The sequence below is a fragment of the Alligator sinensis genome, unplaced genomic scaffold, assembly GCF_000455745.1.
Source record: "Alligator sinensis unplaced genomic scaffold, ASM45574v1 scaffold1455_1, whole genome shotgun sequence".
Classification (NCBI taxonomy): domain Eukaryota; kingdom Metazoa; phylum Chordata; order Crocodylia; family Alligatoridae; genus Alligator; species Alligator sinensis.
In genome coordinates this window covers 1-17,516 of record NW_005843493.1, presented here as the reverse complement: position 1 = coordinate 17,516, position 17,516 = coordinate 1, and the positions used below count along the sequence as shown (strand labels likewise).

The window sequence follows — 17,516 nt, the reverse complement described above, 5'->3', positions numbered from 1 at the left end:
GTTGGGGAGCCCAAGTGTGCGCTGCGCCCCCCCCCCCCGCAGGTAAGTCTGGAGGGGAAGGGGTGGGGGAGGGGAAGGGCCGTGGGGGGGCAGATCAAGGCCTGCAGGGTGAGGAGGCACAGGGGGTGGGGGGTGGAGGCAAAGGGGTCAGTGAATATATGTGTGTTTATGTGTGTGTGTGTGGAGGTGCAGGGTATTGTGCGTGTCGGAGAGAGGAGGCACAACGGGGTGTGCATATGTATGTGTGTCTGTGAGATTGTGTATCTGTGTGTGGAGGCACAGGGGTGTGTGCGTTTGTGTGACAGAAGAGGCACTATGGTTTGTTGTGTGTGTATGTGTGTGCAAGATGAGGCACCGGGGTGTGTCTGTGAGAGAGGAGGCACCGGGCTGCATGCACATGTATGTGAGGAGGCACAGGGTGTGCGTGTATGTGTGTGTGCGAGAAGGCTCTGTGTGTGTGTGTGTGTGTGTGTGTGTGAGAGAGGCAGCGCGGGGGGTGTTGTCATGTGTGAGGAGGCACATGGGGGTGCGTATGTGACTATGAGTAGTCACAGGGCGGGTGTTCATGTATGTTTGTGTGTGTGTGAAGAGGCACAGAAGTGTGTGTGTGTGAGCATGAGATGCAGCACTGGGGTGTGTCTGTGTGTGTGAGGGAGGAGGCACTGGGCTGTGTGCATGTGTATCTGAGGAGGCACAGGGGGTGGGTGGGTGTGTGTGTGTGTGTGTGTGTGTGTGTTTCTGAGGCACAGGTGACTGTGTGTGTGTGTGTGTGTGTGTGTGTGTGTGAGAGGATGCACATGATTGTGTGTGGGTTGTAAGGAAGCACACAGGTGTGTGTGTTTGTGAGTAAGCACAGGGGGTGTGAGTGCATGTATTTGTATGTGTACGAAGAGGCACAGAGGGGTGTGTGTGCGTGTGTGTGAGAGAGAGAAAGACCGGGAGGCTTGTGTGAGGAGGCACAGGGTTGCATCTGTGTGTTTGTATGTTTGTGTTTGTGTGAGAGCAGGCACATGGGGGGTGTGAGGAGGCACATGGCTGTGTGTGTGTGAGTATGAGGAGGCACAGGGTGTGTGTGCATGCATGTATGTGTGTTTATGAAAAGGGTGGTGTGTGGATGTGTGAGAGAGAGAGAGGAGGCAAGCAGGTTTCAGTGAGTGTGAGAGAAGGATGGGGGAGGCACTGGGGAGTGTGCGTGTGTGTGTGTGTGTGTGTGTGTGTGTGTGTGTGGGTAGGCACGGGTATGTGTGTGAGTATGAGCAGGCAGAGGTCGGTGTGCGTGTATGTATGGGTGAGTGCATGAAGAGGCACAGATGTGTCTCTGTGTGTGCATGAGAGTGTGAGACAGAGCACCTGGGTGTGTCTGTGTGTGTGAGGAGCCACACACATGGGCTGTGTGCATGTTTATTCAAGGAGGCACAGGGTGTTTGTGTGAGGAGGCACAGGTGAGTGTGTGTGCTTGTGTGTGTGAGGATGTACATGCATTTGTATGAGGGAGGAGGCACACAAGAGTGTGTGAATGTGAGTGTGAGCAGGCATGGGTTTGTGCATGGATGTATGTGTATGTGCATTAATAGGCACAGAGGTGTGTGAGTGTGTTTGTGCATATGTGAAGAGGAGCAGGGGGGTTGTGCGTGTGAGGAGGCACAGTATTTCATTCGTGTGTGTGTGTGAAGCATGGGGGGGGTGCATGCATGTGCGTGCATGTGTGCATGGGGAGGGTGTGCATGCATGCACGGACGCACACGCGCATAGTGCACCCCGTCCAGCATCTCCTTAGTGCATCCTCCATTTCGCTAAAACTTCTGTGGTCGCCGCAAACAGCAGAGTGCCAGAAGCACAGACCGAGGTGTGTGCGCTCAGCCGACCTAGTCCGCTCTCCCAAGCACTAGGACCAAGACACCTCGCCGTGTTGGACGCTTCCACAGAGACCTAGTGAGTGCCCGGAGGAAGCGGCTGCTCCTTACCGCAGTGTCTGCAACTTGCAGCTGGGATGTCTCAGTCCCTCGCACAGCAGCCGCACGCCGCCATACCCCAGATCATCGTTCTCACTCAGGTCCAGCTCCGTCAGGCTGGAGCTGGTGCTGAGAACAGCGGCGAGATCCTCACACCAGACGGCTGGGAGACGGCACCACCATAACCTGGAGGAGAGAAGCAGAGAGCAGAGTGACCAGGGCATGGATGAGGCCATCACAGATGCTGTGACAGGCAGCGCCCCCCCCGACCTCTCCTGAAGGACAGTCACACGACAGACGAGGCAGAAAGGTCCCGGTTTCAGGCCTTGCCCAATGACAAACCAAGGCAGACCCGCGGGAGGCTGGGGAAAATCAAGCCCTGGAGAGGGATGCACTATGTGCGCCTGGTGGCACGGCCTGCTCCACAGCCGCCGCCGCTGGTTTAAATCAAGGATGTTATTGGCAGGATCCTGGTTTTCTCGGATCAAAAATCCAAACTTTCTGATAAAAATCCCAAATTCTCTGATTAAACCCCCAGAATCCATGCATTTCCAGATTAAAATGAAGTGTCACTATGCATGCAGGTATCAGTGGAAAACAGTGTTTAATTGATATAGTTACAACTCTAAACCAGTTTGGAAACCGCCCAGTGCCGCCGTTATCATCAGCAAATACATTCTCAATCCCGAGAGAGTTTGGTGTTTGATTCTGGTCAAAAGCACAGACACACCTCGGTCTGTGCTTTTGAGTCTGGTGTTTGATACACAAAAACTGGTGTGTTTCTGTATGTGTGCGGAGGCACTGGGCTGTTTGTGCGTATGTCCTGAGGCACAGGGTGTGTGTGTGTGTGTGTGTGTGTGTGTGTGAGAGGAGGCACAGGGGTGTGTCTGTGTGTTTGTATGTTAGTGTTTGTGTGAGAGCAGGCACATGGCGGGTGTGAGGAAGCACATGGCTCTGTTTGTGTGAGAGTGAGGAGCCACAGGGTGTGTGTGCAGGCATGTATGTGTGTTTATGAAAAGGGCGGTGTGTGGATGTGTGAGAGAGAGAGGAGGCAAGCAGGTTTCACTGGGTGTGAGATGGGGGCGGCACTGGGGAGTGTGTGTGTGTGTGTGTGTGTGGGTAGGCATGGGTATGTGTGTGAGTATGAGCAGGCAGAGGTTGGTGTGCGTGTATGTATGGGTGAGTGCATGAAGAGGCACAGATGTGTCTCTGTGTGTGCATGAGAGTGTGAGACAGAGCACCTGGGTGTGTCTGTGTGTGTGAGGAGCCACACACATGGGCTGTGTGCATGTTTATTCAAGGAGGCACAGGGTGTGTGCGTGGGGGGGGGTGTGAGGAGGCACAGGTGAGTGTGTATGCTTGTGTGTGTGAAGATGTACAGGGGTGTGTATGAGGGATGAGGAACACAAGTGTGTGAGCACGTGAGTGTGAGCAGGCACGGGTCTGTGCACGGATGTGTGTGTATGTGCATTAATAGGCACAGAGGTGTGTGAGTGTGTTTGTGCATATGTGAATAGGAGCAGGGAGGGTTGTGTGTGTAAGGAGGCACAGGGCACAGTGTTTCATTTGTGTGTGTGTGTGAAGCAAGGGGGTATGTGCATGTGTGCATGGGGAGGGTGTGCATGCATGCACGGACGCACACGCGCATAGTGCACCCCGTCCTGCATTTCCTTAGTGCATCCTGCATTTCGCTAAAACTTCTGTGGTCGCCGCAAACAGCAGAGTGCCAGAAGCACAGACCGAGGTGTGTGCGCTCAGCTGACCTAGTCCGCTCTCCCAAGCACTAGGACCAAGACACCTCGCCGTGTTGGACGCTTCCACAGAGACCTAGTGAGTGCCCGGGGGAAGCGGCTGCTCCTTACCGCAGTGTCTGCACCTTGCAGCTGGGATGTCTCAGTCCCTCGCACAGCACCCGCACGCCGCCATACCCCAGAACAAAGTTCTCACTCAGGTTCAGCTCCGTCAGGCTGGGGCTGGTGCTGAGAGCAGCGGCGAGATCCCCACAGCAGGCGTCTGGGAGATTGCACCACCCCAACCTGGAGGAGAGAGAAGCAGAGAGATCAGCGCATGAACGAGGCCGCCGCAGATGCTGTGACAGGCAGCGCCCCCCCCGACCTCTCCTGAAGGACAGTCACACGACAGACGAGGCAGAAAGGTCCCGGTTTCAGGCCTTGCCCAATGACAAACCAAGGCAGACCCGCGGGAGGCTGGGGAAAATCAAGCCCTGGAGAGGGATGCACTATGTGCGCCTGGTGGCACGGCCTGCTCCACAGCCGGGCTCCACAGACGGGCAGCAGATCGGGGCACCCCCCGGGGGCGGTGGGGCTCTGCCAGACCCCTCGCAGGGGCGCGGCCCCCATGAGCTTCCGGGTCACCGCGCTGCTCCTGCCGCCTGGGCCCCACCGCTGGGGACTGAGCCCAGCTGGGCGAAGCGACACCCAAGTGCTCCTGCTCCCCGGCTCCTGCTAGGTAGCAGCTTGAGGTGCACTTTCCCAGAAACCCCTGCACTGATCTCCTTGAAACTTGGCAGACTTTGTGGCCTCAGAAGGGGCTACCATCCCTTCAAGTTTAATCACAGTCAGGCAGGAAATGGCAAAGTTATGGGCTGTTTCATGCGTCCCCATTATAGCCTAAGGGCGAAATGGCGAAACAGTGACACTGTTTCAATGAAACGACCCGGAACAGAACACAACAGCGCTGTTGAATTGAAATGAAACCTGACCCGATACACGGGACTGTCGAAACGGCGACACAGAAGTCGAAGCAGGATGCTGCTGTTTCGCGCAGCCCTACTCTGCAAGGAGACAACCTGAAAAGAATATGCCTTTCCCCTCAACAGCGCTTTGATGTCTGACCCGAGGGGCGGCGTGGAGGGACAAGGTCCCATTTTGGCTTGGAGAAAGGCAAACTCTCAGGGGAGAGGAGAGAAAGTGGGGAGAAGAGAAGATCTGAGGGGCAGACGCTGATGGGGAGAGGATCAGTGGGAAAGTGGCAGCAGGGAAGGCAAAGCAGGAAGATAAACCACAAGATTTCAAACAGGAATCCACAGTATCCACCTGGATGAGGAGGCGACACTGAGCTCGACCACAGATATCTGGGGCGGGGACGGCTGTCTCAAACATCTCCGTCACCCCACACCTGCCAGGAGGGGGAGGCCATCAACGTCAATGTAAATACTGAGGAGATGATGAACTCTCAGCTTCTTTAACTCACAGCAGAGAAGAAAGAAAAGGCACTGGCCTCTCCCTCTACCCATCTTATCTGTGACGGTGTCCAAGAGACCTCCTGGTACAAGACATCAGTAAACCCAGCATGAGCAGCCCCTGCGCTCAAGCAGAGAGGTGTTACTTTGCCACGCAGGTCAGCAGGCCTTTATGCAGTTAGAAGAAGGTCTGTTAATAAGGTTAATGTGCAGGCACAACTATTAAAAGCCACTGTGTATTTGGACATCAATGTAAATTGTGGGGTGCCCGACCTGTCTCATTGCCTGCTTGCCCTGTGTGGGTTTCTTTGCAGTGTAAACTCAAGTCTGAATCATTTCGGAGCTGCTCCCAAGTCAAATGCTGGAGCAAGACACAAACACTTGCACTTCGGTAGGGCTGGCACCTCGGCTTGTGGTGCAAACATGTAACAGTCACTGGGTCAGTCTCTCAGCCCTGAGACAGCTTTTTCACCCTGCTCTGCTAGCACAACAGGGGGAAAAGGCTGTTTTCCAGGGAAAGAAAGGAAGAGCTGCATACCATAGACTGGTCCTTCATGCAGCTGCCCCAAAACCCTCTGGACATTGCAGTCTGCCAGGAACATGGGCAGGCACTGCAGGGCCTCAGCAGCTCCCAACTATGGGAACATTTCTTGAGGATGTGACCAGCTGCTCCCCCACCGTCCACAACAATCTGACCATGCAGGAAACTTCCTTCCTGGCCCCATATCTGGCCCCTGGTCTGACCTCGAGTGGAGGGGCAAGCCCCTCTAGCCAGGAGCCTCTGGCTTTGCCCCTAGCAGGAGAACTGGCACACTCGAAATGAAGTCTTCTTCCTTAGCTGTACCCAACACCCAGTGCTCCTGGGGAGGATTAATAATACACTGACACACATAGCAGAAAGAAAGAGTTGGGGGTAGGAGCAAGCAGCAAAGCCGAGAAGCGTGGGAAATACCCCAGGCAGAAAATAGGCATAGCTAGGCCAAAACCGTTCCCAACCAGTGGCTGTCCACCCTCCTCCTGAACTCCTCCAATTGATGGAGAGTCCACAGCTTCCCTAGGCACCTACTCCACTGTGTTACTATTCTCACAATGAAGAAGTATTTCTGGATCACCAATCTAATTTTACTTTGCTGCAAATTCAAGCCACTGGTCTGTGTCCTTCTCTCTGCAGCAAGACAGAAAAGGGGCTTTGCCTCTTCTTCATGGCAGCCCTTCAAGTAGCTGCAGTCTGCTCTCACGGCCTCTTCCGAGCACCTTTTCAGCAAGCTGAACAGAAGAGCAGGGAGAAGTCACGTGCCTCCTGGCCAGAGGCAGAGCGAGGTCTCCTGACTGGCAGCCCAGGTCCCTGTGCCCCAGACCTACAGCTGCCAACCTATTTCATCCCTACTCCCTGGTTCAGGCTCCCGCAGAACTGGACAGGCCACTTCACTCCAACACGGCCCCCACCTCTCCCCAAACCCAGGCCCCCAAACCTCTGAACAGACTCGCGACCTACCCAGCACGGGTCACTGCCCAGACAGGCTGCACAGGCTGCAGCACAGGCTGCTCATGAGCTGGCTCTGCACGCAGCACCTCCACAACAGCAGCAGCCGTACAGCCACATTCACACCGCGTCACTGGGACAATGAGTACTGCCTCTCGGCGGCGCTGACGAGCACGCCTGTAGCACTGCAGTGAGGCCATCCCGCTGCTTTCCACTGAGGGATCAAATCTCAGTCGGGAAGCGCGGGGTGGCAGGAGAGCTCTGGCAACTTGCTGCACTCCTCTGTCCCGTGTCTCCTGCTTTGCCCCCCACCCACCCCCGAGCCACTGCCACAGCACACTGGTAGGGCCCGTGCTCCCAGGAAGCTCATTTGCCCCCAGCACAGATGGACCTGGACCACAGGGGAGGAGTGGGGTGTGGGTCTGGCTTTGGCTGTATTCAACAATTCCACTGTCCCCAACATGGGCACCGGCCATTGTCCCCTCCCTCTCATCCCCCACAACTCAAGCACATCACTGGGACAAGCTGCATGCTCCTTACCACAGTGTTTCTAACGGGCACCTGGGATGTCTCAGTCCCTCGCACAGCACCCGCATGCCGTCATTCCTCGGACCATAGTTTTTAAACAAGTCCAGCTCCGTCAGGCTGGTGCTGGTACTGAGAACAGCAGCGAGATCCCCGGAACAGGCGGCTGTGAGATCGCAAGACAGGAACCGGCAGGAGAGAGATGCACGGAGGAGAGAGATCAGGGCGTGAACTGGGCTGGCACAGGTGCTCTGAGAGATGGCCCCACCTACCAGTTCCTCTCTGCCCAATCAGCAGGGACAATGGGACAGAAGTTCCGCCTCCTACTCTGCTTCAAGATCCACCCCTTGGCCAAGGAGAAACCAGTGCTTCCTGCTCAGTGCCAATGTCTGTGCTGCACCTGTGGCCAATCAGCGCTGAGAAGGGCCCAGCCCCAGCCCTCCACTCCTGGGCCTGACCCTGCTCTGCTCTGCCCCTCCCGCCCGCACCCCCACACATGCTCCAAACCCAGCGCGGGGCTCCGGGCTCATCCCTCTGAGGCTGCTTTTCAGCTCCTGCCTCTCCAGGGTCCGAGAGCAGCTGCAGTGCAATCAGCCTGGGGCAGCCTCACTGATGCCCTTCCTGGATGTGAGTGTGCTGCAGGCACGGGGGCATGGAACCAAGTCAGGCCAACAGCACTAAGCATGAGCCACCCACACCCACAACTCCTGCCACATCCTTCTCATTCCCTGCAGATGGACAAGGCAGCTGAAAGGAAACCAATAACCATGGCCATGCTCTCCAGAAAATGCTGCCTGCCTTTAATGAAACTTTACAAAAAGTTCTGACATTTCCTGACTACCCGCGTTTTCTGACCAGGTGCTAGACCAGGTCCTCTGAGCTGTCCAATCTGCTCTGCACTTGGGGGAAGGGGCTCTGTGGAGCTGCCAGGGCTGTGCAATGCAAAGGGATGTGCTGGTGGTCACATCTGGTTGCCCTGGCTCTGAGCAAGGCTGAACACCAAAGAAGACCTGATCCTTGTGCATTGCTGCTACCACACACGGGTGTAGTTGTGTTGTCACACCTGTGTCTGGCAGTTGCAGCACTGCTGGCAAGGCCCGTGCTCTCTAGCACACGCCGTCTCAAAGATATTTATCCATCCTGGGTCCTGTCAAACAGCGGTATTCCCCAGGCTGACAAGAGGCGTTGGAGACTGGAAGAGAGCATGCTCCACAGCTACACTCCAGCTGTAGAAGCCCTTGTCAGAGGGGACCAACACGAGCCCTGGCCTGGTCCTGTCAGATCCAAATACCAGATCCTCCTTCTGACAAAGGCTTTTCCAGTAACAACAGCTGGGGCAGCAAGTGGGATAGAGAGGTGAGGGTGGGAGGAGAACGAAAGAAGGGGTTGGTGGCACAGAGGCAGCAAGGAGAAAGAAGTAAGCTCCTGCTCACCTACTGCATCACCAATGAGTGACCAGGAAAGATCAAGTGGATCTTACATGACAGGCACTTAAACTGCCTGAGATTTGAATACCTAAGGTCTCTCACTAGCCTTCTGCAGCCATTCTGCAGCCTCAAACAATCCTCAATGACCCCTTTTCTCTCTCCTACTCATCTGTGTTAAATGTCACGAAAAGTCTGGGCTGACATTAAACCTGCCCTTCACACACTTCAACAGATCCTCAGCTGTTGTCTATTGGCACAGGTCCTCTGAAGTGATGGATCTTGGAGACAACTGACTCCAGGTGAGACTCTGCCCCATTGGCAGAGAATGCAAATGTAATACTAATCACAGAAATCCCGAGGTAACATCAGGGAGCCTGGGGCTTGCACAAGGAAAGAAGTCTCTTACCACAGTCTTTTCACTTTGCACTGTGGGCCCTTCAGTGCTTCACACAGCAGGTAAATAGGTGAGTGCTTCTTCTGTTCCCTGCAAAGAGAATAGATGTCATTTGATTCTGTGCACATGGACCCTCACTCCATTTCCTCGGTGGTACGAGCCCACCCTGGATGGTGAACAGATATCACACGTGAGCTATTCTACAGTTTCAGTCTAGTATCACAAGATGTACCTGCAGGCACACACAACAGATTCTACCAAGTGGGATCCATTCATCGCTTGGACTCAAAGTACCCTGAGCATTTACATGCTATTCTCAGCACACACACAAATGTCTCCAGTGCTTTTGGCCCTTTTGTGTTGGCCAATTGTTTTATTTTATCTGGAAATCTAGTAGAACTCATCACATATATTTAACCACAATGTGGCTTTTAATTTAAAGTGAATTTTAAGTTATCCACAAAGTCCAATGTTTTCTCGGTTTGCTTCCAATATCTAATAGGAGTACTATCAATACTATCAATCCCCAACCCTGGGATGGGGCACGTGGGTCAGTGCTGGCAGGGAAAGGATGAACAGGAATCTAGCAGCTCAATTAATAATTGGGAATGCACTGGGAAGTATGTTGGATACTTCAGCTCTCGCGTCCAACTGGGAAGGATTTAGTATTCCTAAAAGAGATAACGACTAGAAAACTGTATGTAGGGGTTTGCTTTTGGGAATTGGCTTATAGGTGAAATATCTATGCATTAGAACAATGGATCAGGGCAACAGCAAAGGTTAACTGATTTCTAATGGCCTGTGTGTGTCACACGGTTCTCACAGCCTTTAAAACAGCCAGGGTGTCTAACCCAGGCAAGCAGCAAGGCCAGCGGATATGCACATAGCCTGGGAAACTGGGAGCGTATACCACACTCTTCCATGATATGAGATAAGATGTCACCAGCTCACGAGGCCCAAAGGTGGGGCCTGAGAATCCTGATTTTGGGGATAATGGACCAAATTAGGAGAAGATCAAGAAAGACGAAATATGGCAGTATGACGACCACAGAAAGACCAATCAGTGATAGGCATGGATTAAGAGTCATCAGAAAGGGAAAAGAATACAAAAGAGGAATTTTACAGCCACAAAGGGTCCCCGGCATCTCCAAAACTGGTCCCCGAGGTGGGTGCCTCTAAGAGGGGAACCCAAGGTACTATGGACAGAGCTTATACCACCAGCCCATCTCATCCACCCCACTAGGGGGTGGCGGGTGAGCCTCGGCCTCTGACCTCCAGGCTGCTAACATCTGACATCCAAGAGCCTTTCCCTGGTTTCCTCAGAGTGAAGCTTGTGTTCTGGCCAGATGTATCTTTACTGCGATGACAGCCCTAGGATTGATAGCTATAAAACTGCTTGTATTATTCTTTTCTGTTACCACTGTGTATCAGTTAATTTGCCTATTATCGAATGGAAAGGTTGTGGTCAGTCTAAGGGTTTTGGGTCCCCCTAGGAACAAGGCATCTGGGTCCTAAATCCAGTGCCAACAATTGGTGACTCCGCCAGGACCTCAGTGCCAAGAGGAGATAACAGGTCTCTGAAGAGTCAGTCTGTATGGGCAGTTATTGCTGTCTCTGTTAAGGGCCTTGAAGTGTCCTGAACTAAGACAAAGCTGGTAGAGGATGCTGAGAAAACACCAGAGGCACAGGAGCCGTAGCTAGGAAGGACCTTGAGAAGAGAGTATGCAGCAGGGTGGTTGTATATTGTCTCTGCGAAAGGAGCCACGTGGGAGTCAGGGGCGAGTCTAGTCTGTAGTGCAGGGCTGTCCAACTTCTAAGCTCCAAGGCCTGCATGATGCACCCCCACCCTGCTGTGCGGAGTGGGCATGAAAACATGATTCCTCCCCTGCCCCCCACTGCTGCACCACATGGACACGATCCTCTGGCACAAAGCCCTGACCCCCTCTCCCCAAGGCATGACCCCAGGTTCACCATCAGCTGCCCATGCTGTTGCACTGCCTCATCCCTTGGGGTGGAGGCAGGAAGCAGCAGCTGGAGGAGGGAAAGCAGAGCCAGGAGACACTGGCTGCTACAAGAGCAATAGGCAGAGCACTGACTGGGTCAGAGACCGGGGGGTCCAGGGAGGCCCCACTCCCATAACCCCAAGGTCTGAGCAGCAGTGTCCAGCACCCCACCTTCAGGACATCCTGGATCTGCCCATACATAGAAGAGGTGTCCTGAAAGGGAGGAGGCTGCAGAAGACATGACAGCAGCATTCAGGTCTGCAGTTGTTTCATTTGCACCCCCCGGGCATCGTCCCCCTGGAGGCGGGTGGTAGGAGCTAGTGCACGTGCTCAGTACTGGGGCACAGGAAGCAGTGCTGAGCAGAGGATGCCAAGAACCGGAGCCAAGTACTATGTCCAGCCATAAGAGAGAGCTGGGTGGTGCACTGCACTTTGTCATACAGTGGGAACGTGTAGCACACTTCGTCTTGACATATGGGGACAGTGAGGACAGATGGGTATTTGTGGGAGGGGGTCTGGGGGGTGGGGCAAGAGGGTGGAGCAGAAAGACATTGGCTAGCACTCTACTATTGCCTCCCAGACTTGTAGGTGCCCACAGGAGAAAAGGTCCATGTGGAAGTGGCATCCAACTGCCCTCTCCTGATATGCAGAAGCTCCCTGTCTACATACAGGGGCCTGGTGAGTTAGTCCGGTCACCCCTGTACACCATGCCAACTTTTCCCCGGAGGACCCAAGGCCCATAAACACGCGGATGGCCCCATACCTGGGAAAGCGGAACAAGGAAGGTCTCGGAGACAATTCCTTCTCTTCCCCCACCTCCTCCCCCTCCCCCAGCACATTAACCATGATTGCGTGCAAGGTGAATTATGGCAGGGATCAACCCTGTGGTGGGGCCAAGGATGGTCAGAGTCTAGCCAAAAGACGTGGAAGGACCCGATACGATTGAAGCAGCACAATACACCTTTGGACTGCAGGACCTTGCATTGTGTATGAGCTACTCTGCAGTTTGAATTCACTATACAACTTCCAAAACAAAGAACACATCCAAAAGGGAACTATTTCTCTATCCCCCAGGTAGCTGCCCTGCACAGACCTGCTGAGCCTCCTCAATAGCCAATTCTGAATCTCAGCCTGCATGTGACTATGAAAAATAGCAGTTGTGCGACTTGTGTGCACAACACTTGCACCACCGATGCTCAACAGGGTGCCATGGCATCATAATCTGTGCGCTGTAAAGAGTCTTAGCTGGATAATCAGGTGAAAACTTAGGGTGCTTCTGCAGGGCTGCCAAGACTGAAAGACTACGGCTCCTTACCGCTACTGTAACTCAGTTCTACTCTCCGTGCTAGATCGAGGGACTGGGCAGTATCCCCTTTCTGGATTTGGCTTTCTTTCCACAGCCACTGGTACACACCTTCAGATGAAGCGCAGAAATGTCTTTCTGATCTCAGGGTGATCCTACTTCTCACTAACAGCTCTGTGTTGCCAGCCCTCAGCTTCTGCTGAACAAAAGCTGAAGGCATCGTTAGCATCCAACCTCAGACTTCCCCCAGGCATGCTCCGGCAGCTCTGCACTCCCCACTTCCCTCCGACTTGCACCTCTTGCTTTCAGCTTCACGCTCGCTGGCTAATTTCCCCACCTCCTCTCATCCCTGTCTGCTTTCTGTAGCCTTCTGCTCCAGTCCAGGCAGAGCTACCCCTTCCTACAGAACAAGACCTGGGTTAGCTGTCCCTGGCAAACGCCATGCCGCACGCACTCTGGTGCGGGGCAGGTTACCTGGGGGGAAGGAGAGGCTGGGGCCAGCTCTGGGCTGTTCCCAGTCCCCTTACCTGGGGTCCTCCCAGGGCTGCAGCAGTGGCGATCCTGCCACGTGGAGCCTGGCCGGCAGCCAGAGTTTCGGGCAGTGAACGCAGCCCCTGCATACACCGCCCCGCTTTTTTTTTTTTCTGCACTTTTTTTTACCCCTGGATATCCAAGGGTCAAATCCCTCCCTTGCAGCACAGAGAACAGACAAATGTGCAGTATGTGGTGCCACAGATATCTTTGCGGTGCTGCATGCTGCACAGCTGCACTCCTCTGGACACAGCCACAGGGGTCTCTTTTGTGGCAGGTCTTTTGGTCATTTATCTGCTATCAACAGCGAGGAAAACATGTCCCACCTCCGTCTTTACACCATACTTACCGGCAAACCTGTTTTGGTGGGCTTGGTTCATCTTCATCTTCTACCCCAAATGTAGCCCCAGAAAACTCGAGTGATTCCAGCTGAATACAGTGTCTCATACAGAAGGAAAGAACCACTTGATCCATATGAGTTACTTTGCCGGAAAAGCTCATACGAGTGTACCGATGCAATGCCTCTCTCACAAACCCTTCCTCCTGGATCTCAAACAAGCAGTGAAGTCTATCAAGGTTTCCTATAGCTTCTGATAGGAAAGATGATCTAAACCATGCCAGTAGGTCTGGTATTATTTTAGCTGATATTTTCCAGCCAAGTTTTCTAGTTATGTCCTTCATTCGGCCAACGTTTAATAAACCAAACAAAAACCGCACTGTTAACATGAAATCATCTCTCGACTCCCCATAATGATTGAGGAGATTTTTCACATCTCTCTGAGGAGCCACTGACTCTTCCATGGCTTCCTCATCTTCCTCCAGTACATAGGACAGAGCTGCAAAAAACTCTTGGATGCTTAAGTGCAGGAAGCTGTAGGCACTCTCACAGTCGATGTCTTTTGTAAAAACAGTCTCGTTCAGAAAGAGGGGCAGAGAGGCTGCCTCATCTAAGCCAGACTTCTTGATCTCGTCCTCCTCAAAGACAATCCTCTGCTCCCAGACTCCAGCAGCAGCCAAGGAGCAAAGTCTCCTCAAGTCGCTTTGCACAGCGGGCTTTGCACTGCAGCCAGGAGACGTTACTAAGCTGAAGAGAAACAGCATGTACACTTCAGTGAGCGTCTTTGCAGTTTGTCTAGGATCCTCACCTCTCTCCATCTGCTGTTTCAGCACGGTGCAGAGGATCCAACACACAATGGGGACAAAGCACATGGTGAAGAGAACTTCATTTTCCCTTACAAAGCTAAAGGCCTCCAATGCTTTTGAATCATCCTTAAAGAATTTGCAGAAATACTCCTCCCTGTCCTGCTCAGAAAACCCCAGGATTTCTGCATACCGCGAACACTGCGGATCAGGCTGCCTGGTTTTCAAGCACTGCCTCAGTTTCTCCAGAGCGGTGGGTCTTGTCGTGATCAGCAAGTAACATTCAGGGAGAACCGTTCTCTGAAACAGGCTGCTCAGGATGACGCTCACTGGCTTCTCCTCCGTGGGATCACAGCACAGATCGCTTCCAGGTTGATCAAAGGAAAATCTCAGCTCATCAAAGCCATCAATTATGAACAAGAGTTTTTCTGGATGTTCCAGAATCGTCTTAATGGGCGCTTTCTTATCAGGGCAACATCTCAACATCATGTCAGCCACGCTTCCCTGCTCGGGGAGCCTGATCGTCTCCCGACAATTTATATAGAAAACATACTCAAACTCCTCCTTGTACAGCTCCCCTGACGCCCAGTCCAACACGACCTTTCTTGCCGTCATTGTTTTTCCAATCCCGGCAGCTCCAACCAGGACAATAATTTGGGGGCTTTGTCCAGTTTCATCACGGCTGAAGAGGGTGTCTACAGTAATCAAAGGTGGATTATGTTCCCTCCTAGTTCCTGCATGTCTCCATCCCCTGCTCAGTATTTCGTGCCTTTTTTCCTCCTCAGGACAAGGCTCACTAACAATCATCAGCCGAGTATATCTGCTGTTGAGAGTCACGTTCTGGCAAATCTGCAGATTCCTCTCTGATATCAGCCGGTACTTCTTGTGGGTGTGCTCTCTGTACTTCACACTGTAATCTAAACCGAGAGAAAGGATTCAAAATTCAGACTATTTATCACTTATTTGTTAACATAACACTATAGAAGAGTAATACTCTTAAACGTATATTAACTTTTCATTGTAAAGGATCTCCAAATCATTTTGTCATGGACTCTGTGTGATAGCCCAGGATAAAAATAATCACGGAAAGACAGACGGCTTCTACCAGTCGTGTTGTCAACCAGTGAAGTCAGCTCCCTGAGTGAAAGCAGAGAAGCTTTTAAAAAGGCGAACGTTGTAGACATGCTGTAGCTTCCCCAGAGGCATTGGAGATGCGTGGGGGATGCACGCGGGTGCACGCGCACCCCCTGGGATTGACTGCCCCTCCCCGCACCGCCGACACCGCTGTGGTTGCCTGCGGGCGGTCCCCGCTCACGGCCACCACGACCCCGTCGCCGACACCGCCACTGCCGCCTGCGGACGGTCGCCGTGCCCCGCCAGCCTTCTGTTCATCCCCAGAGTACAAAATACAGCTCAGCTCATTATTAAAGAGTCAGCAAAATGGACCATCAGAGGGACAGAAATGTTCATGGTGAGCCTTTAAGGCAGGGGCGAGCAAAATACAGCCCTCAGGCTCCATCCAGCCCGCCAGGCAATATCATCCAGCCCACAGGTGCCCACCAGCTAATTGTACCCCACCCAGCCACGCGCCTCGCTGCCACCCTCCTGCTTCTGGGCGGGATTGCTGTTCCCACTGCTGCAGCCGCAGGCGACCTGCCCACCTTCCTTGGCATCTGCAGCTCCTCATCCCCCTCCTGCAGCTGTCTTCCCGGGCAGCAGGTGGGGAAGCAGCAGCGGGAGGGGGAGGGGGAGCTGGGTGGGAGCACAGCGTGGGGCTGGTGGGAGTGCGGAGCCCGTGCCTGGCGGGGTGGCCGGAGCTCGGAGCATGAGTGGGCAGGGTGTGGGTGTGAGGGGAGAGTGGGGGCTGCAGGGACCCGTCAAATACTGCCCCCACCCTGGTACAGAGCCCTGGTTGGTGGTGACAGCAGCACCAGGCGCTGGGCGCTCGGCTGCCCGTGGCCCACACAGGTGCTGCCACCTGGTGATGCACGGCTCCACCCAGCGCGGCATGCAGTTGCAAGGAGCACAGCCGGAGCAGCCTGCCTCTATTGCACGGGGCTTCCCACCGCGCATGTACAGCTCCCAGCACTTGTGCACCACCAGGGGAAGGCCTGCGGGTTGGGAGTGAGGGCACTGGCAGAGCCGGGGAGGTGAGGGGCTGTGAGGTGGAAATGAGAGGCCCTGACAGGGCCAGGGGTCTGGGTTCTGTACAGTTTTTATTCTGTGTTGTGACGGACATGAATTTTATTTGAAAAGATAGAAAAAACATCCCAAAATATTTATAAAAAATGGGATTCTGTCATTGCTTATCTGTGCAATTCAAATTGCAATTGTTCACGACTATTTTTCTAATGTCACAATTAATTGTGATTCATTTTTTAAATTGTTTGACAGCTCTACTCATTAAGCAGCTCTCCAGATGTAAGAATTGCCCACCAATGCTTTGAGGCTTCTTGTGAAGCAACCAGGTGATCTGAGAATATGCTAAAACTGAAATAACGGAGAAGTCGTGTGGTTAGTGCTAAGGAAAGGAGAATGCCAGCCCCCTCTGGACATTATGAAGAGGGCACTAAACAAGGCACGGGGCACAGTATTTGAAAGCTGCTAGTGTCACCCTGTCCACAATCCACCGCGACACCCCCGGAGTTTGTCAACCAGACACCACGGGACACTGTGACCACACAGAGCCATAGAGGGGGAAGCAGATGACATGAGCCCCTCCAGTCCTCAACAACATCCTGACCGTGGACAAGGGCATCGCTTCCTCCCGCAGTGTCCTTCCCTAGGGTGCTGCCTTTCCTGTGCTGTCTACGAGCAGCCTGGCTTAGCCGGCTGTGACGGCTCTATCCCTCTGTTAGCTCCAGACCAGCGAAGCAGCTACTTGCCGTCCTCGCACACGGCTAAAGGCTGCCAGGCCTCTGAGTACTGACCACGTGTTGGCCCTGTTGTTGCTTTAGCACAAGCCCAGCAAGTCAGTACTGTCACAACCCAGTGATTTTGGTGCCTCGGCACGATGGAATTTTCTTGCCACATGAGAGCCTCTTGCACAGCGAAGGTTTTTGCTGCACAGAAGAACCTCGGTGCAAGAGACTTCCCGCCAATTTGCAGGGTGCATTTCTTCCTTGCAGCACAGAAATGCACGGTGCAAAGAGTTCCCGCTATTCGAATGCAAATTTGTGTCCCGCTAGTGGCCAGTTCTAAATTATTCACACGTAGCGGCTAGTAATTGGCTAGCTAGCCGTTTAAAATTTCGTGAGACTTCCGCCCAAGTCGAAGAGCTTTGAGCACGCTGCGGAGTGCCTCTAAAGAGATCTGACTTGCGGCTAGCTGATCAATAGACTGATCACCTATCAATCCTTCTTCCCGTCGCCGAGCACAATCCCAGACGTACCCTTTTCCCGCCGGCTTAAATTACGGACGGATTCACTGGCTTGGGCCCCGCCAGCTGGAACAACTCACGTGGTTGTTCAGACGACCGGACCATCTGCGTCGCAACTACAGGTGGCGTAAGTAAACGTTTTTCATGACCATGATGACGTATCCCACCCAAACCAAT

General features: G+C 53.5%; 1 protein-coding gene across 1 annotated transcript in view; it reads right to left on the bottom strand.

Annotated features, from left to right (window-relative positions):
* Positions 1–17,510, bottom strand: part of LOC102369019 (NACHT, LRR and PYD domains-containing protein 12-like) — a 26,818-nt gene extending 9,308 nt beyond the window's left edge. The window contains exons 1-5 of the mRNA XM_014527406.2: positions 17,420–17,510; positions 13,170–14,877; positions 8,996–9,073; positions 3,815–3,988; positions 1,965–2,138 (exon numbers count right to left, since the gene is read on the bottom strand). Coding sequence (XP_014382892.2) covers positions 1,965–2,138; positions 3,815–3,988; positions 8,996–9,073; positions 13,170–14,877; positions 17,420–17,444 — 2,159 coding nt within the window. The 5' untranslated portion in view covers positions 17,445–17,510. The remainder of the gene's footprint in view (positions 1–1,964; positions 2,139–3,814; positions 3,989–8,995; positions 9,074–13,169; positions 14,878–17,419) is intronic.
* Positions 17,511–17,516: the final 6 nt, after the last annotated feature.